General features: G+C 38.6%; 2 protein-coding genes across 3 annotated transcripts in view; one reads left to right on the top strand and one right to left on the bottom strand.

Annotated features, from left to right (window-relative positions):
* Nucleotides 1-13,432, bottom strand: part of HEPACAM2 (HEPACAM family member 2) — a 40,968-nt gene extending 27,536 nt beyond the window's left edge. Inside the window, exons 1-3 of one of the 2 annotated variants that reach the window (XM_065884104.1) lie at nucleotides 13,299-13,432; nucleotides 5,944-6,294; nucleotides 986-1,270 (exon numbers count right to left, since the gene is read on the bottom strand). In XM_065884104.1, coding sequence (XP_065740176.1) covers nucleotides 986-1,270; nucleotides 5,944-6,294; nucleotides 13,299-13,377 — 715 coding nt within the window. In that variant the 5' untranslated portion in view covers nucleotides 13,378-13,432. The remainder of the gene's footprint in view (nucleotides 1-985; nucleotides 1,271-5,943; nucleotides 6,295-13,298) is intronic. The other variant, XM_065884103.1, reaches the window with a different exon arrangement.
* Nucleotides 13,433-20,814: 7,382 nt separating this feature from the next.
* The window catches only part of VPS50 (VPS50 subunit of EARP/GARPII complex), a 140,129-nt gene continuing 135,911 nt past the window's right edge, over nucleotides 20,815-25,032 (top strand). The window contains exon 1 of the mRNA XM_065883462.1: nucleotides 20,815-20,942. Coding sequence (XP_065739534.1) covers nucleotides 20,910-20,942 — 33 coding nt within the window. The 5' untranslated portion in view covers nucleotides 20,815-20,909. The remainder of the gene's footprint in view (nucleotides 20,943-25,032) is intronic.

Below are 25,032 nucleotides of genomic sequence, written 5' to 3'. Positions count from 1 at the left end.
GGGGACATATGGCAACGTCCAGAGACATTTTTAGTTGTCACAACTTGAGGGGAGGGTGCTACTGGTATGTAGTGGGTAGGGGCCATGGATGCTATTAAACATCCTATAATGCATAGGACAACCCCCCACAACAAAGAGTTGTCCAGTCAAAATGTCATTAGTGTGGAGGTTGAGAAACCTTGTGAGAAGCTGAAATTAGAATGCAATGTTAAACATATTGGAGGTGGTGCTATGGAGCAGAGGGGATGGGGAAAAATAATACAATTAAGAGAGAGAAATCTTGCTTGGGTTGGTGATGATAATATGACATGAACTGAAAAGTTTGGTGAACTTAACTTGTACATGAGATTAAACAAAAATAACGATAGCAACTACATCAACAGAAAAAAGAACCAGAGAGAATTGAAAGCCAAAATAATTACGGATTCCCTGGGAAGCTGAATAGCTTACTGCAGAATAATTATGCTTTCTCTGTGATCCTCTCTGCACCCTGCCTCTAGAAGTGGAGCTGAGAAAATGGGCAGAGAGAACAGCCACGCCTTGGGCCGCATTTCCCATGCATAACCCGGGAACATTCTTTCTCCCTGTAGTCAGCTCCAGAGCACATCCCTCTCCCATTTTATGAACAGCTCTTCCTCCACGGGGGTGAATAAATCAGTGTCTTCTGCATGGTTCTGGGTTTGAAATTGAGGTTCCTACTTTCCACTAGAATTAAGGTCACACATGCACTGAGTCAGAGAATGTATCCTAAAAGGCCCCTGGCCAATATCTCAACTTGATTTTCAAGAAACAGGGTTGTACAAGTAACTATATTTCATGACAAGACAGTGCCTAGGAAGTATAATTGTACCTAGTACTACATTACAATGATGGTGAAAACCAAATGACATCTGGTGTCAACATCTGGTGATGTTCTCTGTGACTCATCTCGTGAAAACTTCCCAGAAGAAAACTCATGTGTATGTATATATTTTAAAAAACTTACAATATATGGTAGGCATAATGATGTCACTTTCCATCTCACTGATAGGGTTCTTCACCAGACAACTGTAATTCCCAATGTCTTCTTTGGTCACTGGAACAATATGAAGGCTGTTGTTTTGGAGAGAAAAGGAGTTGGTGGAGCTGGTGTGGACAGGCCTCCCATTTTTTAGCCACTGGTAAACCAGCCGGGTGCCCCCTTCCACGAGGCATGTCAGGGTCATGTTCCCCACATACTCCACAGCCCCAGAGGAAGGCTGAGTCTGCACCACTGGTTTCGTGACAGGATCTGCAACATCAGAACAGATAGAAATGATTTTTGCCACCACAGAATTATAATAAAAGTCTATGAGGTCTTTCAAATATTAAATCCTAGGAAAATGATTCCAACATTTTGCACTTTATAAATGTAGACAGTTCAGGAAGTAATTAAAGAAGAAAATAAAAAAGTCATGGCAAACACAAAATGATAAAATACCATTTATAGCAGAAATAACTGAGTCTAGAAGTTACTCTTCAAGGATTTTCCAATGGAAACCTTTACTTTATAGATAATGCAGTTAGTGGTAGAGAATGTCGGCTTCCTTATTTCCTGTTCATTGTGCTTTCCCCCGACACCATAAGGGTGTACTCTCACAAGCAAAGTTTACGTAGTTACTCCCCTCTCTTGATTTGTCCTAATATCCCAAGAGCAGCTGGTAGGGATACATGTGGTGAGTGCAAATTCCTACCCACCATCTGCAAAACACAAAGCTCAGATATATTATACTTTGGGGGGATTGAGAGAAAGTTTTAAAGAAGCACATTTGCACCATTTACTTTTCCTTCTATGTAAGTGAACTAATTACATGTTTTAATTACTGTGCATTTAATTACTGTGCAGCGTTATGTTAGTCACTGAACCATGTTAGTCACTGTACCATGTTAGTCACTTTAACGAACGAAAGCCTATAATAATCTCCTTCTATGCATGATTACTGGACACACAGAGAATGAGATGATATATAAGTAACAGAAAATTGGCTCCAATGTTTAGCTTTCAATTTCCTATCAAATTTTTGGTTGAGATAAACCCACGCACATATGGCCACCTTATCTTTGATAAAGGAGGTAAGAATATACAACGGAGAAAAGACAGCCTCTTCAATAAGTGGTGCTGGGAAAACTAGACAGCTACATGTAAAAGAATGAAATTAGAACACTCCCTAACACCATACACAAAAGTAAACTCAAAATGGATTAAAGATCTAAATGTAAGGCCAGACACTATAAAACTCTTAGAGGAAAACATAGGCAGAATACTCCATGACATAAATCCAGCAAGATCCTTTTTGACCCACTTCCTAGAGAAAGGGAAATAAAAACAAAAATAAACAAATGGGACCTAATGAAACTTAAAAGCTTTTGCAAAGCAAAGGAAACCATAAACAAGAAGAAAAGACAACCCTCAGAATGGGAGAAAATATTTGCAAATGAAGCAACTGACAAAGGAGTAATCTCCAAAATATACAAGCAGCTCATGCAGCTCAATATCGAAAAAACAAACAACCCAATCCAAAAATGGGCAGAAGACCTAAATAGACATTTCTCCAAAGAAGATATACAGATTGCCAACAAACACATGAAAGGATGCTCGACGTCACTAATCATTACAGAAATGCAAGTCAAAACTACAATGAGGTATCACCTAACACGGGTCAGAATGGCCATCATTAAAAAATCTACAAACAATAAATGCTGGAGAGGGTATGGAGAAAAAGGAACCCTCTTGCACTATTTGTGGGAATGTAAATTGATACAGCCACTATGGAGAACAGCATGGAGGTTCCTCAAAAAACTAAAAATAGAACTACTGTATGACTCAGCAATCCCACTACTGGGCATATACCCTGAGAAAACCATAATTCAAAAAGAGTCAGGTACCACAATGTTCATTGCAGCTCTATTTACAATACCAGGACATGGAAGCAACCCAAGTATCCATTGACAGATGAATGTATAAAGAAGATGTGGCACATATATACAATGGAATATTACTCGGCCATAAAACGAAACGAAACTGAGTTATTTGTAGCTAGGTGGATGGACCTAGAGACTGTCATACAGAGTGAAGTAAGTCAGAAAGAGAAAAACAAATACTGTATGCTAACACATATATATGGAATCTAAAAAAAAAAAAAAGGTTCTGAAGAACCTAGGGGCAGGACAGGAATAAAGACGCAGACATAGAGAATGGACTTGAGGACATGGGGAGGGGGAAGGGTAAGCTGGGATGAAGTGAGAGAGTAGCATGGACATATATACACTACCAAACGTAAAATAGATAGCTAGTGGGAAGCAGCCGCATAGCACAGGGAGATCAGCTCCATGCTTTTCGTCCACCTAGAGGGGTGGGATAGGGAGGGTGGGAGGGAGACACGAGAGGGAGGAGATATGGGGATGTATGTATATGTTAGCTGATTCACTTTGTTATAAAGCAGAAACTAACACACCATTGTAAAGCAATTATACTCCAATAAAGATGTTAAAAAAAAACAACAGCTTTTAATTGGGGTTGATGCATCTTCTCAGGTAAATTTGTCTTGACTCAGGTTCACATTTTTTTTACATTGGAAAATGTGCATTAGAGCACAGACAGATCCAATCCTTCTGCCCAGAGAAGACAGGAAAAAATGAAAGATAAGGAGAAAAGAGGTTGAAAGGTAACTTGCAGGGGTGCTGAATAGTTCTGAAGGCTCCAGTCTTTCTCAAGATGGGTGCAATCAAGTGGTCTGCTCAATTTAACCCTTTATATTCCCTGGCAAGAACAAAGGGTTTGGAATAGCTTTTGTTACATTACTATGATTTAAAAAGAAAAATGAATTGGTACATTTTATTATGTAGAAAAAGCTTATGTTTCAAATGTGCCCATGCATGGAAATACATGTGGTATGGAATAAGTCAAATAGATGATGTTGAAGGTCTCATATGGGAGAGCCAATCATTAGAATAGACGTTGGTACTGTGATCATACACTTGCATTTAACAGTGTATCTCAGATATGGAAGTTTCCTAAGAAGATTTTTTACACAGGCCCTAAACCCCTATCAAGACCTTTTCGTTGCAGGGGGAAGGCACAATATAGGAGTAGGTTAATAAGAAGTACAAACTACTATGTATAAAATAAATGTTACAAGGGTATATTGTACAGCACAGGGAACAGATTCAATATTTTATAACTGTAAATGGAGTATAATCTATAAAATTTTTGAATCACTGTATTGTATACCTATAACTAATATAATATTGTAAATCAACTATACTTCAATAAAAATTTTTTTAGAAAGAACTTTTGGCTGCATGTCCATAAACAGATCCAATTGTACTACATATTAACAAGTAATGGATGTTCTATTAAAAGTTTGGAGGGAGAGACGAGATACTACCCAGGAGAATTTCATGAAAATATGAAAATGTCCTCCTTTTCTCTCCCCAAAGTTGTTCTCTAGGCATCTGCTACCACATCCTGTGTCTTTGTTCCCCTGCAAGCTCTCCAGTTTCCACTCACTTACTGTGCACATATTTACTGAGTGTCTACAAATGGCCTGCATCGGGGTTTAGGCAGTGAGGAAAAAGCAGCAAACAATACAAAGCCTGCTCCCATGGACCTTGTATTCTAGGCAAGGAAGAGAAACAATAAAAAAAATAAAAATATACAATACGTCCAGTGTTATGAAGAGAATAAAGCAGAACTCAAGATAAAGAGTAACTCTCTCTCTCTCTCTGTATACTTTACATAAGGTGGTCAGGAAAGCCTTTACAGATAAAGTGACACTGTGGCTGAGACCGAAAGGAAATAGGGGATAGTGCCATTACCTAGGAGAAGAGCAACCTAGGTAGAGTGAACAGTCAAGTACAAAGGCCCTGAGGTGTGAGTGTGTTTGGCCTGTTCTAGGAAGAGCGAGGAGGCCAGTGTGGTCAGAACAGAGTGAGTGAGGGGAAGAGAGGTGGGAAGGGGTCAGGGAGGTACTGGGTATGTTGGGGGGGGTCACACTGGGCCTTGTGGGACATCGCTAGCACTTTGGCTTTGATTGTGAGTGAGACAGGAAGCTATGGGAGGATTCTGAGCTGCAGAAGGCAGGGGTAGAAACGGGGATAGTGGACCAGGCTGTTAGGACAGTTCAGGCCAGAGCTGATGGTGGGGTCGAGCAGGTCGGTAGTGGGCGTGGTGAGAAGTGACTCACTTCTGTCCATATCTTGAAGGTAAAGATGCCAGGATTAACTTGTGGACTGGATGTGGGGTGTGAGAGAAAGAGGGAGTCAAGGGTGATGGCAAGGTTTTGTCCTAAGCAACTGATGGAATGAAGTTGCTATTTCCTAAAACAGAGGAATATTGTTAAATAGACAGGTTTAGGGGGGAAAAATCAGAAGTTGGGCTTTCGGTGTAGTATATTTAAGATATGCTGCTTACATACCTCACTAAGGAAAATAAATGTCTGAAAGTTGGCTGAACCCCACTCTCCCTCAGAGGACATACCTAGCAAATTCTATTGTTGCTTAAATATGGTCACTGAGCAAGTTTCATCCTCCCCAGTGTACCAAAATAAAAAAAAATTCTTTATGTGACAAAAATGGGGTGCTTCCCAGGGTACATTCTGTTAATGAGAAATAAAATTTTCTCTGCCTCATTATATCAGCAACTTTATACTTGATAGTTTCCAGGCAAACAAATAATATGTTTTCCTTACTGCTTGATTACCTTTAGCTGGGCACTGCGCATATACTTTACATGCATGTCTTATTTAATCCTCAGAAAGCCTCATGAGGTGGATAATGTCATTCATGCCATGAGACACTGAGGCTCTGAGGGTTAATTTGCCCAAAGTTGCAGAGCCAGGACCTAAAGCCCAGGTAGTCTAATCTCCTGAGCCATTGCTAACTGCTGTGCTACTCAGCTGCCCATGTCACTTATAGCGGACTTACCATCAACGGTAACTTGAATCTTCTGACTAGCTGACACAGTTCCATTTCCCTGAATGTTGACCTTCACGATGTAATTGCCTTCATCAGCGAACTGCAATGGGTTGATGAGCAGGGAGGCATTGGGTGGCATCATGGTGAATTTGTGTTGGTATTCCAAGTCGGGAACCACAGACTTGTTCACAGAGCCCAGTAAGTATTTGGGCATCATGTGGGGTCTCTCAAACAGCCATATGATCTGGATGTCTGAAGCCGGAGTGTGGAATCCATAGTGTACGGGGAGGTAGAGAGCCTGACCCCTGATGCCATGGACTGTGTGTGATGGCACCGCCACCTTCAGCCCGGAACAAGCACCTGCTATGAAGGAAAGGAAAGTTGTAAAGACCCTGAACCACATTTCACAATCTAAAGGGGAAATACAGAGAGAACCTGATCGGGCGATAATCCTTTTCAAAGAAGAGAGGCTTCTAGGTACTGACTCTTCTAGTACCGGTTACCTGTAGAGGTAAATATTTGTCTCTGAAACCTGCATTTTAAAAACTCCCCACAAAGACTGTTGATTGCATGACCTCTTTAAAGGCAAGATGAAAAGGAAAAGCAGAAGTTATTATCTCTAACTGTTAAAGAATAATGGGAAAAGGAGAACTGGGAAAGATTATTAGTTCTAAAGTCCAATGAAACCTTTTAAAAACTTTGAAATTGTGACTGATTAATGTCTGAGTCATATCATATCCTAATCAAACTATGTGGTTGAGGGGCTACTTCCTCCTGAGAATCTTCCTCCACAGTCTTCTGAAATGGCTTAACAGTCCATAATTAGTTGTTTTTCCTTTTAGCTGAAGCCTTGCCAAATGCAAATATCCTAAGGAGAATGGCATTAAACTATGACCAGTTGTGACTGGTTATTCCTGCTCAGAAGCAGGGATCTGGTTGGTGTGTTTGAGCCACAGCAAGAGGCAGGAGCAGGTGGAGAAGAGTGGAGTGTAGTGAGACAGGAGGCCAGCAAGGTGGCTGGGCCAGACCAGGGAGTGCCTTAGGGTTATGGCAAACACTCTGGCAATTTTACTTTGAGTGAGATGGGAACACAGCTGGATTTCTGTGAGCAAGAGGGATAGAGGTCTTTCTTCTTATTTTTTTAGGTGTGCTCTAGCTGCCGTGAGAACTGACTGAAATAGGGGAAAGAGCAGGAGCAAGGTGACCACTTAGGAGATGACTGCAGTAAAGTAGGCAAGAGATGACCGTGCTGTAGATAAGGGTGCTAGTAAAAGATATTGTGAGAAAAGCCCGGTGGTGCTAACAGGATTTGATGACACATTGCGGGTGGGATACAAGAAACAAAGATGAGCCAAGAATGATTCTAAGGTTGTTGACCTGATCAACTGGAAGAATGGAGTCATCATTTATTAATGGGCAACTAATCAATTAATCATGGGGAATACTGTGGGAGACATTTTTGTGGAAAGATTGGGAGTCAGCTTTGGACATGTTCATTTTAGATGCCCATTAGAAATCTAAGAGGCAAGGTTTCTTCGTAGTTTCTGGCACCTGGAGATTTCCCCTTCTTTACCTTGAGCTATATATTGTTTTATTTTATCTAGCATATATATATATATATATATATATATATATATATATATATATATTTACAATTGAGAAGAGAGTCCTCCTTAGCTCAGGTTACCATGTAGCTACCATTTTCTACCATTTTGATTAGAATACTAATCAAAAGCTCTTTGCTTCAAAATCCTCATTTTAAAGGGGAGCAATACGGTACCTACATCGTATGAACAGTGGAGGAGAAAATGAGAGGAATTTAAATGTGAAGTCTTTTGAACAGTGATGGAAAAAAGAAAGAACGGAAAGGAAATTGGAGACAGTTGGCATAGACAACACTTCTGGGGAGTTTTGCTGAGAAAAGGAGAAGAAAAAGTATTTTTTAAAATTTCTTTTTTTTTCTTTGGATAGACGCTGAACAGCATGTTTGGAGCTATTGGAATGATCACTAGAAAGAGAAGTCTTGATGAAGCAGAAAACAGATGGGTGAGGGTGGAAAAGAATCCTAGGTGAGGAGGGATGAAAATTTGGGCACAAATAGAGATATCTCACAATTTCAATTTTGTCATATACAAAATGTTTATCTTCTTTGATTGCTTCTCCCTTTTCATCTCTACTAGGAAGGGGATCTTTAAGATTTATCTGAATCATGTTGTGAAAGGTCATCAATATTAGGAAGGGAATGGTAGAAAGGTCTGTTTGTACAACGATTTATTTGGAGAAACTGAAATATGTAGGTCTGCTCCTATGAGGAATAAATTCTACCAACAGTAAATTCCTCTCTTTCTTTCCCAGGGTGGAGGTTAGAGCAAAGATTTCCATGGTTTTCACTTTTGGGTAGCTGTTGGTAAACAGTGAGACCCTGGGGCCAGCAGGGAACTCAGAGCAAGGAACTGAAGAGGAAAAACGACAAAGAGGAAGATCAGAGGAGGTTAAAGGGAGAAGGGGTGCCTAGATGCTCAACTGAAACTGACCATACAGACTAAAAATTAGGTGACTCTATGGGAAAAATAAATATGTGTCTTACAGTCTCCTTGGGCTCTGTGTGTATTTGTGATTGACATGTAATTTTTTTTTCTGATAATGGGCTATACCTGTACATTCATTGTAGTGATTTGGTCCATAACAAAGGAGTTACAAAGGTATGAGGATTTGCTTCTGTTTTCTTTTCTGGCAAGTGCAAGAATGTTAAATTTGTAGTTCTTCTTAATTTGAATCATTAGAAAAAGAAGGAGCTTGTTGCTGGGAATTATAAAGAGGAGATAAAGTGCACTGCAGAAAAGGCAAGGAAATCATAAGAGAGCTAAAAGGAGATGAGAGAGTAAATCTAGGACTTAAAACTAGTGATGTCTGAGATATGTGAAGCAGAGACTGAGAGAAGGGAGTGAAGCTCTTGAAGTCATAGATATAGAAAGACATTGGGCATTGGATGGCAGACCTGTACAGGAAAAGATTCCTCTTAGTACATGTGTTATCTGCATGAAACAACAGGCATTTTCATGCCTTTCATTGTAATTGGTGATAGGAAGTGCCTAACAAGTTCCTGGTAAGCAGAACTAGTTTTTTAGCACCCATTATTACTAACTTAAGATATGTAAAATGCACTTTTCACTGTATTTATTGTGTTGCTATTTCCTTTTTTACTTCAGTGAATACAAAAATATTCCTGAGGGTTTCACGGTTCATTCTTGATCTTGGACTCCCTTGTCCATACAGTCTTAAATTAATCACTTGCAAATTGCCTGGAAATAGGGATTTCAGGAACCTATTTTCTAAACTTGCAGAGAGATTTCTGAATTTCCTACTTTGATAAAGTTAAAAGTACACTGAAATATGAGGTCTTAGTACAGAACACATACCTGGGATAAAATGGTGATTAGTTAACTGACCTTAGATAAGTCATTTTAATTCTCTGGATGGCAGTTTTCTTATGTGTGAAAAAAGGGTAATATTAGATGAGGTCCAAGGCCTCTCTCTACTCTTTATGTTTATGTTCTTGACATCCTAAGGTGCTTTTCTCAGGGTAGCAGCTACCCTACAGTTTAAAGGGGAAGGACTCATATTTTAGTGAGAGAGGGCCCAAAGAATTTTGAAGTATTGAATCTCAGATTTAATATCCACTTATTAAGTTGGATATCTTTTAATAAAGTGGCAGTTCTGTGTTTTTTGCCAAGGTATCAAGGGGGATGGTGGGAATCTACATCATTACCTTGAGAATGCACTGGAAAAAACAGCATAGCTCCTGATATAAAACTCGGTAGTTGCCTCTGACAGTAAGCAATTTGGTCATTGACTTATTGGTCCACTTAATACATTTCACAGCTCAACCTAGAAACCACTGCTAGACTGAGCTGTAGATAGATGGCCTGAGTGCAATTCTGGCCAATCTATTCTCAGACTTTGGGGAAATCATTGCAGAAGTCCTTGTTTACTTTTTTTTTTTCTGAAAAGGGGAAGAACGCTTTTTCTCTACTTTTTGTGTGGTTGAGTTGAAAAAGATTAACTGAGTTTGTAATATTCTGAAAATGATTGGGAGGCATTTTCTTACCATGGAGTGCAAGCATGACTAGGATAGAAGTGTAGGTGACTTTTGGATCTTGACTCAGAAAGCTGAATCTTAAGTAAGAAAGCTTGATTGGAGAGTCTATGACTGAAGTTATGGGAAGAAATTTTATTTAATAAAATATTAAATATGATACAAATATTGCAGCCCAGGGAAAAACGAAACTACTTTAGCAGAAAATAACATTTTATATGGCACTTACAATAATCATTAAGGGGAGTGAACTAGTTCTTTAGTCTATTTTAGAAACTGCATCATGTAATAATACCTTAAATAATATATTACCATCAATAGTATCTCTGAATATATTCAATGCTTATCATACCAAATGATATATCATGTTATTTAATTATTTTTCAAATATGTGTGCTTTTTCAAATATATGTATGACAGGAGAAGACAGCACAGCTGTTACAATAGCTGTTTGCTTAGATTGCCTACACCATTTTTATCAGATAAGTTATAGGTAGCAAGTTATAAGAGTATCAGTGAGGAATAAAATTTTCTTTATACAGTTTCTAATCTCAGCCACTAAAATCTTTTTATTTTGCAGGAAAGACATGAATCTATTGATATGATGCAATCCTTACTTGTAGTGAACTTTGCAGAATAAACAGATAATAGGGTGCTTTTGCTACATTTTAGGATCACATACTCTTTTGCCATTGCTGTATTTCCCCTGACAGGTGTGGAATCCATGCTGGCAAAACAGTAGTTTACGGACTTAAAAAAATTAGCTTCATTTTGAGAAATTTTCAAGTGCTCTCTCCTTGTTGTACGAGAAAATGTAAATGACTAAACTATTGATTTTAGGAAGTCAACCTCTGTAAGAACAAGTAAACTTTATGAAAATAAATGATATAAAAATGGATGAAATTTTAATTTCCCCTTAATATTCCAAATATTTGTACTTAAATGAAAATTCAATTTTATTATTAGATTCACTAATACGTATTTTTGAGTACAAAAAAGGAAACCCTTGACTTTTTGCATATAAGGCACTACACTAATTTGGAGAACATTGATAATACCATTAAAAATCTGACATACAGGGACTTCCCTGGTGGCTCAGTGGTTAAGAATCCGCCTGCCAATGCAGGGGACACGGGTTTGAGCACAGGTCCGGGAAGATCCCACATGCTGTGAAGCAACTAAGCCCGTGCGCCACAGCTACTGAGCCTGCACTCTAGAGCCCACAAGCCACAACTACTGAGCCCGCGTGCCACAACTACTAAAGCCTGTGCACCTAGAGCCCATGCTCTGCAACAAGAGAAGCCACTGCAATGAGAAGCCCACGCACCACAACGAAGAGTAGCCCCTGCTCGCCACAACTAGAGAAAGCCTGCGCGCAGCAACAAAGACCCAACGCAGCCAAAAATAAATAAATTTATAAAATTAAAAAAAAAATCTGACATACAAAGTTATAGCAATACTCTCCCCTTCAGAGACTCCCTTAAACTATAAAACTAAGACATTATAAAGGACTGTCCAGCGATAAAGAACACTTTTGACGTCATATTGCAAAATTTATCTATATTCCAGCAACAAAAGACTCCCTAGACCAGTTTCACTGTATTTAATATAAACATCAGACTTCACAAAGTGACCTCTACCGTGGCTCAAAATAGTTGGCATTTACTTCCCCATTGCCATGTATGATATTAGCAAGCACAACACAACTATTATTGACTGAAAATAAACTCTTGTATCTTTGGAGAAAATAGAAATTATGATGTACTTTGAACAGACTTTACGAACTACATTTGGGGCTTCAAATTTCTAAGATTTTTTAAAAGAAAAAACAAACTGATACTCAATATTCCAAAATACAAAAACATTTCCAAATTACCCATGGTCTTTACAACATACTACCAATGGAGAAAAGTAAATTTGTGAAAGAAAGAAAGTCTTAAGGGATAATAACTGCTTTAGCTACTTATGAACATGCTATCTATTTCTCTAAAGTATATTTAATTTTATTTTAGTAGAATTCTTCAAATGAATTGTCTCTAAGTTCTTCTTAAAGCCAATTACAAAAAATTACTTAGGAAATGACAGCAGTCCCATTGTTATAAAATTAAGTGTGGCACTGACACAATGGATACTTTCAAAGCCCAGAAAAATGCACAAAGATAAAAAAGCTGCTTACGGTCATCGCTTAATTTTCCTAAAAATTTCAAAACCTAAACAGATATATAGGCTTGAATTTGACAACATAAACACTGGAACAACAATCACAACTATGGGAAACTCAAACATTTAAAAAATTTACAAACTGTATATTTCAAATATACGGAATATGAACAATATTAGGGATAAATGTAAATAACAATCACATTTACTATGAAAACTATACCATAAGATACCAGTAAGTGCAAAGCTCTAAACTACTGAAGAAGGCTAAAACTTAAGTTGCTTATTTAGCTAATTTGTTCTTAAAATTTAAGGAATAAAGATTTTTTAAAAATTTCTGTCTCTTGGATATAAATAAAACAAGAGACTTTTAAAACTGATAAATCGGAAGAATGGAAAGAAAACACCTGGTGAAAATAATGATGACATAAAAACAGTGGGAATGTTGGAGAAAGACTTTAAACTCTAAGGTTAAGGAGGAGAATGAGGGAGAAATATTAGAGAAAAAAATTTTTAATTGAACTAGCCATTGGGCAAAGAGAAAGGCTAAAGGCATTTTGGAGAAATAATACTTTTAAACACATTTCTCCCGATTGTGTATAAAATATTTTTTGTCAGTTTGGAATCTCACCTTTTTCCACATTTCATAAGATAGGTAAAAAATAGGTAGAGCTAACAGTTTGCCACAATATCTTTAATTAAAACAGCCCAAAACTATGTTCAAAACTTGTTTTAAGTTTCACTGTAAGTGGTCACAAATTCATGATCTACAAGAATATTTGCCAAAGTAGAATGCATTAAAAAGTGTTGAACCTATATATAAACTCTGTAAAAAGAAGAGATTCATTAAGGTTTTAGAATGTCTTAACTTTCTTAATGAGTGCTACTCACAATAACTGTTGTCCTAAGAAAACAATAACCATCTATTTATTGAACCTCACTTCTCCTAAATGATCCTGTTTCTTTGCTGGAACAAAGTGTGTTACTGTTTAAAATTCTGAGCTGTTCTTCAATTATCTGAGTGAATCTACAGCCTAAAGCAAATATTTACCTTATGCCCACAATTTAATAAAAAGGTAGCTAGAACAAACTTCATGCAGTGCCTTACCTAAGAGAAGGAGGTATATTTTGCACTGAAAGACCCCAACCGTGCTGCTGAAGGGCTCCATGAAAGCATCCTGTCCCATGCATACAGTGCCCTGTTCCTGGTGTTAACTTGGTTCATGGACCAGCAGCTGCTGGTTTATTTGCCAGGGAAATTAGCAGTGAGGTAACATACCCTAGCCTGCCTCTTGCTTCTGTGATTTGAATACAGAATGAATGTGTATACAAAGGACACAGGGAGTGGGAACACCTGTTATATGCTCTGCAAAAAAACAGGCTTGTGACTTTCAGAACAGCTTCTTAGCGATTATCAGTAATTGTCAGCATATTTCATGAATTATTCTTAGTTATTAATAATCACATGAAGGAAAACATCCTTTAGGGTGACTCTAATGAAACCCAGTATGCTTTCATAATGAGAGCATATTGTGAAATTTCCTGAAAAACAAAAGCGGGTTTCCTATCATGTAAAACGATGCCATTATTTTGAAATTAAAATTTTTTTCAATGAAAATTGCAGTATTTCATGTATCTGCTAAACAGTTATAAATCACCATGAAGTCACTAAGTAACATGTAAAAGTTATACCAAAGAAAATAGAGCGCCTTAATGTCTTTAAATGTGTATTTTTCTATGTAGTACTTCCTGTTACAAATGTCTGCCATGGTTTTATTGAACCTATGGATTCATGTAATTTTTAAAAGCAAACCACAGGTGTGTTTCCAAGTGACACTGAATCATGGACCGTGTGTAATTATAAATAAAAGCTTAAACCAAAAGATAATATCTGAGGTCACATTTTCACAACTGAAGCACAGAATAAGTGAACCAAGGCCCAGAGACAATCTTGCCTCTTACGGTGGTATCTGGGCTACAGATTTTCTGCCTGGCCTTTTCACTGCCATGGCAGCAGGCAGTCTGTGCACTTCCGCTTAATTTACTAAGTTATAAGTTAACATCTATTTCATTTCATCTACTGCAAGAAGGTTCTAGTCCAAGCCTTTGCTATATAAAATAAAAATCTGCATCTAATCAAGCAAAATTCCTTGCATAAATCATTTTTTTAAAGTAAAGGCTCACTGAAGAAGTTCAGTGATAATAGGGGAAGGAAGAATAGTCCTCAAGTGTAATTAAAGGTAAAAAAAAAGGAATGATAGTTATTTTGGAGTTCAAGTTTGGAAACACTTTTAGCATTGAAGCTTCCAGAACAGTTTCTACAGGCAAAGAAAATAAATGACTATTGGAAAACCTGAGGCCTCTTCAGAGGTCACTTTATGACCTCTCCAAGCTTCAGAAAAATGGTAAGAGCTTCTCCCTGGTAATTATTACACCACAATTTTCTCTGTGCTATCTCTAAATCTTGCATGTGTAATTTAGAGATAGCAGCATTATTTCAGCACTTATCTCATTAACCTCAATTGATTTTATTGCATGTTTATTTTCCCTCTGGGCTCATCTAATACAAAGACTGGTCTTATTCATCTATGGATCTAGTATAGTGGTTAACTAGTATTTTTGTTAAGTTGTTCCCCCAGAAATAAACCCAAATGTTCCTTGGCCCATGTCCTCTGATTCTCAGTTGATGCTTAAGAAATGCGTATAAATTTTAATATTGGATTGCACAAAATATAATTTGGAAAGTAATATTGAAGTTCTATATATAGCACATAGACGCCCCCTCACATCTTTTATATCAATATTAATCTCTAATTGTTTTTTATTAAATAAGCTCTTTCTAGTGCTTTTCAGAAACAGTGCTGGCTCATGATAAAGTGTTTTGGGTCTTAGGCAAAGTGGGAGAAATAAAGATGATGGAGTAAATTTTTCCTAATGTTAAATTTACTCTATCTAAAGGACTGATATTTATTCTGAGATTTTTTTTGTTTTTTTGTGTTATATTAAAAAATCCTTTATGACATAGTGATAACAGATGTTACATAAATAAATTAAATTCCAAAATGAATTAGGTCATCTTTTCATGTCATGGCACACAGTAAAAAACGACAACGCCTGTCTGGCACATCCTGAGAAAGTGTTGTCACAGAACCATGATAATGCGCCCTCTAGTGGCAGATAGTAGGAATAAAATCTTAGCTGCTGGAGTTATTTCTGAATTCAGGATGTTTACACAGGAAGCCACACAAGATAATGTTAAAGGAGGCAATAATATACAATGGATAAAAGACATCCTCTTCAATAAGTGGTGCTGGGAAAACTGGACAGCTACATGTAAAAGAATGAAATTAGAACACTCCCTAACACCATACACAAAAATAAACTCAAAATGGATTAAAGACCTAAATGTAAGGCCAGACACTATAAAACTCTTAGAGGAAAACATAGGCAGAACACTCTGTGACATAAATCACAGCAAGATCCTTTTTGATCCACCCCCTAGAGAAATGGAAATAAAAACAAAAATAAACAAATGGGACCTAATGCAATTTAAAAGCTTTTGCACAGCAAAGGAAACCATAAACAAGACAAAAAGACAACCCTCAGAATGGTAGAAAATACTTGCAAATGAAGCAATTGACAAAGGATTAATCTCCAAAATTTACAAGCAGCTCATGCAGCTCACTATCAAAAAAACAAACAACTCAATCCAAAAATGGGCAGAAGACTTAAACAGACATTTCTCCAAAGAAGACATACAGATGGCCAACAAACACATGAAAGAATACTCAACATCATTAATCATTAGAGAAATGCAAATCAAAACTACAATGCGATATTATCTCACACCAGTCAGAATGGCCATCATCAAAAAATCTACAAACAATAAATGCTGGAGAGGGTGTGGAGAAAAGAGAACCCTCTTGCACTGCTGGTGGGAATGTAAATTGATACAGCCACTATGGAGAACAGTATGGAGGTTCCTTAAAAAACTAAAAATAGAACTACCATATGACCCAGCAATCCCACTATGGGGCATATACCCTGAGAAAACCATAATTCAAAAAGAGTCATGTACCACAATGTTCACTTCAGCACTATTTACAGTAGCTAGGACATGGAAGCAACCTAAGTGTCCGTCAACAGATGAATGGATAAAGAAGATGTGGCACATATATACAATGGAATATTACTCAGCCATAAAAAGAAATGAAATTGAGTTATTTGTAGTGAGATGGATGGACATAGAGTCTGTCATACACAGTGAAGTAAGTCAGAAAGAGAGAAACAAATACCGTATGCCAACGCATATATATGGAATCTAAAAAAGAAAAAAAAAGTCATGAAGAACCTAGGGCAGGACGGGAATAAAGACGTGAGCTACTAGAGAATGGACTTGAGGACATGGGGAGGGGGAAGGGTAAGCTGGAACAAAGTGAGAGAGTGGCATGGACATATATACACACTACCAAATATAAAATCGATAGCTTGTGGGAAGCAGCTGCATAGCACAGGGAGATCAGCTCGGTGCTTTGTGACCACCTAGAGGGGTGGGATAGGGAGGGTGGGAGGGAGGGAGATGCAAGAGGGAAGAGATATGGGGATATAGGTATATGTATAGCTGATTCACTTTGTTATAAAGCAGAAACTAACACACCATTGTAAGCAATTATACTCCAATAAAGATGTTAAAAAATATATAACTTCAATTGCTTTCCATTTTTACATGATTATTAAAGATGGTTTAGTGTTTTATCATTATAAGAAATTTCCCACCATCAACATCTCACATCTCACCTGTAACCTACTGAGGGGCTCTGATTTACCATACAGTTCAGGAGCTTGTTTATTGATCTTATATTTGCATTTAAAGTGGAAAAACTGATTATATTAAGCAATCTGTATCCATGGTGACTAAACTGCAAACAATGCCAGAAGCTACTGGGGGTAGTGTGTGTGTGTGTATGGGTTTGGGTGGGGGTGACTGCAAGGCTTTTTTGTCACTTCTCAACTCACACTGCAGTTTACTGTCAAGTTTGTTTAAATTTTAAGTAAGGCTTGTCTTGCTTTATAAAGCAAAGAGTCTTCCATATGCATTTCAAACATCCACATTCATTATTTACTAGTAGCATATGAGTGCTTTAGAATCGTAGGAAGAATTGGGAATGAGAGGTGGTGACATGCCAATGCCAAGGTCAACATAGGGCAGTGGGGAGTAAGAAGAACTGGGGAAAGAAAGCCCTGTCTTATATTCTAATTCGATAGGTCTTAGGAAAGATTAGAGTTTACAAGGGAGAGCTGGCTGCTAGAGGAGGCCATCTTAATTGCCTATGCCTGTGCTAGTGTTCACTCCTACCCAGAAGCCCTAATCTACTGATATGGCCCCTAAATGACTATACAGCAGTGTTTTCCTTCCTGGGCCCTTCTCCAGGTCACTGCTTTACCTTTGGCAAGTGTCCTGTTTTCTACTACTGCTTGCTCAGGAAGTGTAGTTACATCATCCTGGGGAGGCCACATCTTTCTGCTGCTTTGATATTTATAGGATGACTAGAAATGTATCTGCCTAATCAAACCAGGATCTCAGCTTTTATTTAAGCTTCCAGGGGCTCCTCCTATTTGGGCCATCAGAAATATGTCCTTATCTTACTTTACTGCTAACGCTACTGCCCCGAATCAGATCAACTTACTTAATTCTTAGCCTGGATGTTCCAATCTACAAAAATGGGGCTGGCACCCCTTTACCAAGGGACGGCTGTCCAACAGGTTCTCCTCAAGACTTACTGGCAGGCCATCCACACCCTCCACTAGTTTGCTCTGGCCTACCACTAATGACCCTCAGGCAACTGTGAAAGTTCTAAGTCTCATATATGTATGTTTTTTTTGTTTGTTTGTTTGTTTGTTTTGCGGTACGCGGGGCTCTCACTGTTGTAGCCTCTCCCTTGCGGAGCACAGGCTCCAGACGCGCAGGCTCAGTGGCCATGGTTCACGGGCCTAGCCGCTCTGCGGCATGTGGGGTCTTCCTGGACCGGGACACGAACCTGTGTCCCCTGCATTGGCAGGCGGACTCTCAACCACTGCGCCACCAGGGAAGCCCTCATATGTGTATTTTTGAAAAATGGAAATGAAATGACATACTTCACCTTTTAAAAAGTGCTCTTTAGGGCTCTAGGTTTTTGTTTTTATTTTTTAGTTTAGGGAGTTAAAAAGGTAGCATGGGTGGCTCAGTTATTTTCTATAGTGTTAGGGTATGCTGAATTAGAAAATGTATTTTATTTAGGCAACAGCACTGATTTACTTTACATGCTTCCAATATTATAGTTACAGCCTTCGAACTTTTAGAGGCCTGGCTGTCCACTTCATTTTAGTTAATAAGAAGTAAACTAAAGTGTAGAGTATTAGAGTTAAACAAAGTTGTAATGCTTTCTTGCCTCTTCAGGGTCAAGTAGATACAGAAAACACTCGCTTCCCTAGTTTGGCGGATAGGAAAAAACCAAATACACAAAATGAAAAAAACTTTTTTTTTTTTTCTTTTGTCACCTGCAACTTTGTGTATTGAGGGGAAAAATTCTGGGTTTGGGTCTGGGTTCTAGTCCTGTGACCTCAGAACCTTAGACGGATTCATTTTCTCATTCTAAAGAGTAGATTTTAAATGCTAGACTGGTTGCCTATAAGAATCTCTTGACCTTAAACAAAGAACTCCCGCAAAAATGATAACAATAACAACGGCATCCTCCTCAGGTGAATCTGAACAGTCAAGTTTGAGAACTACTGGACTTGGATCACCCCTAATATATGCTTTTCAACTAAATTGTAAACTCCTTAAAGGTCAAAACTGTATTTTATTCATCTGAAGTGCTTAGGATAGTGTTGACTAGTGCCCAATAATCAACAAATGTTTACTGAATTGGGTTTCATTTTATATGCTAATATGGTCAGCAGTTTCTGTCTCTTTGATACTTTCAGGGACTTCTAAATACTGAAGACTTTCACACAGTAAGAACTCTCTGGCAATTAAGATTAGAGCAGGTGAAGAATGAACTAAACTAAGGTTGCCCAAAAAGTACTGAAATTTCTTCATGGGGTTAGAAGTAACAGACTCAGAAAACCATATAGGTAAGCATATCATTTTAAAAGGAACTGTCAAGCACAATGACAGAACTATGAACAGCGTGGTTCTGTTGGAGCAGAAAACTGGGCAGAATTATGACTATAATACTTCATAATCGTAAGGTGATTTACAATTTATAAATTGCATTCACTTACATGCTCTCACTTATCCTTACAAAACCCTAAGTCAAATATTACAACCTCATTTGTAAAAATTTCATAAGACAAGATGCTGAGAGGTCAAAAACTAGAATTTCAGAGTTGCCAATAACGTCTAGTGTCCCCCATTTGCACACTTTATTATTTTTGCCATATCTGACTATCACCCACTACTGTTATTTATCTAATATTTTTCATTAGTTTGGCACACTTTAACATTTCTTTAGTTGTCCTAAGAAATATCTTTGAAATCATGGGTCTGTGTTTTATTATTTCCTAATAAACATTAATTGAAATAAATGCAAAAAGAAAATCCTTGGTAGCCTTACTTAAAACATCTGGATAAACAGCCCTTCATTTTCTGCTTGCACCTCTGCAGTAACCTTAGGCAAGTTACTTAATTTCTCTGTACCTCAGATTCCTCATCTTTAAAATGGGGATAATAGTACCAACTCCATATGATGCTTGTGTGGATAAATGAGATACCAAACGTAAAGCTACTAGCAGAGTTTTTGACAGGTAGTAAGCTCTCAATAAATGTTATCTACTGTTAATTGTTAGCTCTGGGTCACTTTTTTTTTTTTTCTGGTATTCTCATAATTGGAAAGTTCTTTCTTAAATTGAGCCCCAAACCACTCCCCTATTGCTTTCCCCAGTTTAGCTAAACTGCTAAAAGTTGAAAAGAGGACGTTAAAGTGACATGTGTACTTATATTTTCCATCTTGACTTGCCTTAGATTACACAGGTGGTAAAATGATAGGTGGGGATTAAATCCTTTGGTTTTAGTTTTCTGCTCTGGATGCCAATACTGAGGAAGAACAGCCCTAACCTGGACAGCCGCCATTGGACAACGTGGACCACTCTTTTCCTCAGGCCAAGCCCTGCGCCACCTGGGGAGTGCCAAGTTCTCAGGTCACCTCTTGGAGCCTTCCCGTCCCTGGCGTTCCCGTTCCTTCGCGTGAGTCTGTCGTCCTCTCACTCCGCCCCTCAAGACCAGGTGGGGTTTCCGCCACCACACTCCTGGGGCGGGGGGGTCATGTCAGTCTGGTTTACATACTGTCTTCTCAGTGTTTGCTCCTGTTGCTCAATGTCTGGTCACCTATGAGTTAGGTTTTCGCCTCGCCGGAGCAGCTACCGAAAGCAAGAACCGCCTTAAAGGCGGGCGACCGCCGTGGTCTCTCAGAGCAACAAGATTTGTGGGGCTTAACCGAAGCGTCAGCTGCTTTCCTTGCCGGGAAATGTAGTACCTGGGCCGTCCTCTCGCCTCCACTGCAGGTGCCGACGGCAGCCGGGGAACTACAATTCCCAGAATGCTCTGGGAAAGGAAGGGAAACCCAGCTCGGCAGCTCCACGTGACCACTCACTATGGCTTCCCTGTGTTGGGACCGGCTGTCTGGTAGTTCTGTGTGATTTGTTAGTTCTCTGCGGCAAGGTGCCCCCTCACGAATTCGACATGCAAAGAATCAAATCTCTTATGACCCGGCAGGTAAGTCGCAGAGGCTGAAGCAAAGGTCTCCTTCATCTCTCCTGGAAGAGGAGCCGAGATGTTCTGTCCCTGGGCCGCAGGCAGGCAGATAACCAAATTATAGGTTGTGGCAGGTGTCGGGGCACCATAAAGCTCGAGCACACCCTGGAAAACTCACCTAAGCCGCCAGGTTTGGAGCCCTGCTCAGGTGGATCCCGGTGACCCAGAAACATTCCTTTAGATGAGGTCAGTGAGGAAGTCGGAGGCTACATTTGTTCGTCCTTTTCTGCCTTTTGCCAGCTGTCCGGTGATAGCCCTAACTACCCTGCAGGGTTCCCTTTATCCAAGCTGCCCATCGTCTGTGAGGATGGCCTGGGTAGGGAAGTGAGGTCTGTGCAATAAAGATGACTAGAAAGAGTGAAAAAAGCAGATAATTTGAAGACAGAATTGATAGCTTTATGACTTTGGGCAAGTCCCTAAATCTAGTAGCTTTAAGTTTCCGGATGTGAAAATGAGAATAATAATTATTTTTGTTCATCCTGTCTCACAGTTCTGTTATCGGAGTCATCAGTAAGTTAGTGTATGTGAAATGATACTTAAAAAAAAATCATTGTCATGGCAAAATAATGGTCTTTTATTTTTTGCCAGAATGCTAATTCATGAATAAAAACTTTGGCTGTTTTCGGTCTCATCTCATAAATGTTAGGGACTTCCTAATAATGTGTCAGCTTCCTTCAAATCAGAAGTGGCAGAAACTTACTTTTATGTACTTATTGATTATGCTTTGCTTTTAGATACTTTTATTTATTTCAACTCTAATATTTTACTAGAATTGGCCATTCTTTATTATTTTTATATGAGAGAAGGGTAATTTAAAGTTTTAAATCAGTGTGATTTTGGGAACTTTGGAGAATGTGGAGGATGATCATTTAGTGAAAGGTTCATTTGTGAATTTTTTTGTTGATTAAAAAAAGACTACAAATGCCAAATTAAATTCTTATTTGATAGTTTAGAATTTGAGAGATAGCTGAATAGATTGTAGATCTCTGGTGAAGAATACACGAATCCTATGTGTTTATTTTACTTCTGTCAAATTATATTGTTAATGTCATGAAAATAAAATTTAGAAGTTCTGTGAATAATAAGAGATTTAATTAAGTGTGTAATAACAGTTGGCAGTCCCTCACATTTGTTGAGTCCTGGTCTTATGCTTCATAACACTTCTTTTTTGAGGATAGGTTTGAGTCCTGCTCCATCCTGTAGTAGCTGTGTGACCTTGAGCAACTTACCTAACTTTTTTGAGCATCTGTTTTCACATCTTTAAAATAGGAATGATAACATGTATCACATGGGGCTTTCCTAGTGGTGATGTGTATATGATATGATCAAGGTAAAGAGATAAAGGAGTTGCCACAGTTCCTGGGCCTTATCAAAGAAGTGCATGATCATAGAGATCATCTCATTGACTGAATTGATGCTTGGAAAGCGGCTTAGTTGCTCCATGGCATGTGGGATCTTCCCAGACCAGGGCTCGAACCTGTGTCGCCTGCATTGGCAGGCGGATTCTCAACCACTGGGAAGTCCTGGCTGGTTTGTTTTCTAACCCTATTTTGTAATAGTGAGTGGGAGAGAAAAATACAGAAGTCCAGATACCAGTGATAATAAGTTTATGTCTCTTAAATGTAGTGAAATTGTTCTGAAAATGAACTCTTCAGCCTCAATCAGTTGTTTATTGGATTGAGCAGGTAAAATCTGTGTTTAGTTGGGATGAAAAAAAAAAAAAAAACTAAACTAAAGAGCACATACCAAAAGCTGGAACTACACTGTGTAAAAGGTGAGGTAAAATTCAGAGTTTCACACGTATTTTAAAAGTCATCCTAATTATATTTGTTTATGGCTTGACTTCCACGTGTTTAATCATTATTAATACACATTTCATGAATCTACGAGGTAGGAAAGTAGGGTGCTGCCTAGAGTTACATTGGGGATTTTATTTGTACTGTTTGTTGTTAGGTTAAACATAGTAGTATTACAAATAAATATACATAAAGATGTTTCTTTTTTGTGAGGCTAAAGAATATGCTGATAATATATTGTTGTTGATGTGGAGAGATGTGAAATTAAGGTCTATGAAACTTAGAGTTTTTGGCATTTCAGCTTTCCAAGGATCTTGGTTTGGAGGAGAGTGTAGAGCAGGCTTTGTTAGCGCTCTTTATTTAGATGAGCTCTTTTGTTCTGCTTTCTCCATTATGCTGGGCTCTGTTGTTTCAGTTCATTCAACAAATGATTATTTAACACTATGTGCCAGGCACCATTCTAAGTTTGGGGGATGTAGCAGTTAACAAAACCAAGTGCTAAGGCAGACGTGGTGATACATGCTTTGGAGGAATAGAGGATAGGGAATCCTGCGAGTTATTGGCAATTTGGGGTCATTTATAATTTTAGATAGGGTGGCCATGGAAGGCCTCACTGAGAAGGTGACATTTGAGTAAAAACCTGAAGGAGGTGAGGGAGTAAACTCTGAGGATGTCTGGGAAGGAGCATTCTGGGTGGAAGGAAAAGCAGATGCGGAAGCCTTGAGGCAGGAGCATGTTTGAGGAGCAGCAAAGGGCGGTGTGGGTGGAGTGAAGTGAGTGAGGAGAGAAGTAGTAGGAGATGAGGTCAGAGAGCTGAGGGCAGGAAGCCTGATCACATAGACCCTCATCCTCATCTCATCTCCTCTACTTTTCTCCTCACCCATAGCAAGGCCAGGGAGACCAATAAGGATGCTAATGCAGTAATCCAAGTGAGATACGGTATGGACCTCACTCAGGGTGCTAAGTGGTGGACGTGTTGAGAAGAGGTCAGATTGTGGATGTATCGTAAATGTGGAGTTGACAGGATTTCTTAATAGATTGGATTTGGGCTGTGAGAGAAAGAGAAGCTTCAAGGTTGACTCCAAATGGTTTGGCCCCAGCAATTGGAAGACTGGAATTGCCATTTAGTGAGGTGGGTAAGGCTGAGAGAGGAACAGATTGAAGGAAGGGAGAAAGTTTTAAGACTTGTTCATTTCAAAGCCTCTTGGATATTTGGAGAAAGAAAATAGGCAGTTGGCTAAAAGCCTGAATTTCTGAGGAGAAATTCAGGGTATAGATAAAAATTTAGGAGTTATGAGAATAAAGAGGGTATACAAATTGACTAAGATCACCAATGGAGTGATTGTAGAAATAAAACGAGTCCACAGTTGGAGCTTTTGAGGATTCAGTGTTTCAAGGTCGGGAGAAGAGGTGGATCTAGGAAGGCGGATTGAGAAGGAGCAGCCAGTGAAGTGAGCAGTCTGCTGCAACTCGAAGAGCACCTGCCCTGTAGCAGATGCTCAATAAATATTTGTTGGATAGAGAACATCCAAATCGAGTGGGTCCTGGAAGCCACGTAAAGAATTTACAAGAAGAGGGAGTGATCAGCTGTGTTAAGTGCTACAGATGGGCCGTGGAAGGTGAGAATAAGAATGAGCCTTTGGACTGAGCAGCAATAAGGTCGTCGGTGACCTGACAACAGCGCTTCTGTGGAGTGGTGAGGGGGAAAGCCTGATTAGGGTGGGTTTGAGAGAAACTGAGGGCTGCATATAAACACTCTGTTGAGTTTTGCTGAAACTTTTTCTGAAAAGAAAAGGAATCACAAATCATCTCACAGGCTCCTTTTGATCATTGGGATGTAAGTTGCTGGTCTCATAAATGGAAATTGAGTACTCATAGGGACAAAACAGAAGTAGTCTGAAGTGTAATCTGATTTGGGCAAAGAAATAAAGTTGCAGAGACAGGTATTATTTATGATGGATTTTATATAAATTTAAACTGGGGAAATTATGAAAACAAAAATCAAATACAAAAGAAAATCAAATAATGGTTAATGATTATAGTGAAAGTTTTAATTTAATAAAGGCAGAGTACTGTACTTATAACCATGACTTCCTGCTTTAAAGAGGCAAAGATAAAATAAAAATGCTGGCTTTATATTTGTTAGTAGAAATCTATAAAATTCCTAATCAAAGGGTTGAGGATCTGTAATCCTAAAATACAGGTGAGTCATATTGTGCTTTGAGACATTTACTTAATTCTTTATTTCTGTTTTG

The sequence above is a fragment of the Phocoena phocoena genome, chromosome 9 (assembly GCF_963924675.1).
Source record: "Phocoena phocoena chromosome 9, mPhoPho1.1, whole genome shotgun sequence".
Lineage (NCBI taxonomy): Eukaryota > Metazoa > Chordata > Mammalia > Artiodactyla > Phocoenidae > Phocoena > Phocoena phocoena.
The sequence above is the reverse complement of the archived record's forward strand: the minus strand, read 5'-3'. Positions and strand labels throughout refer to the sequence as shown.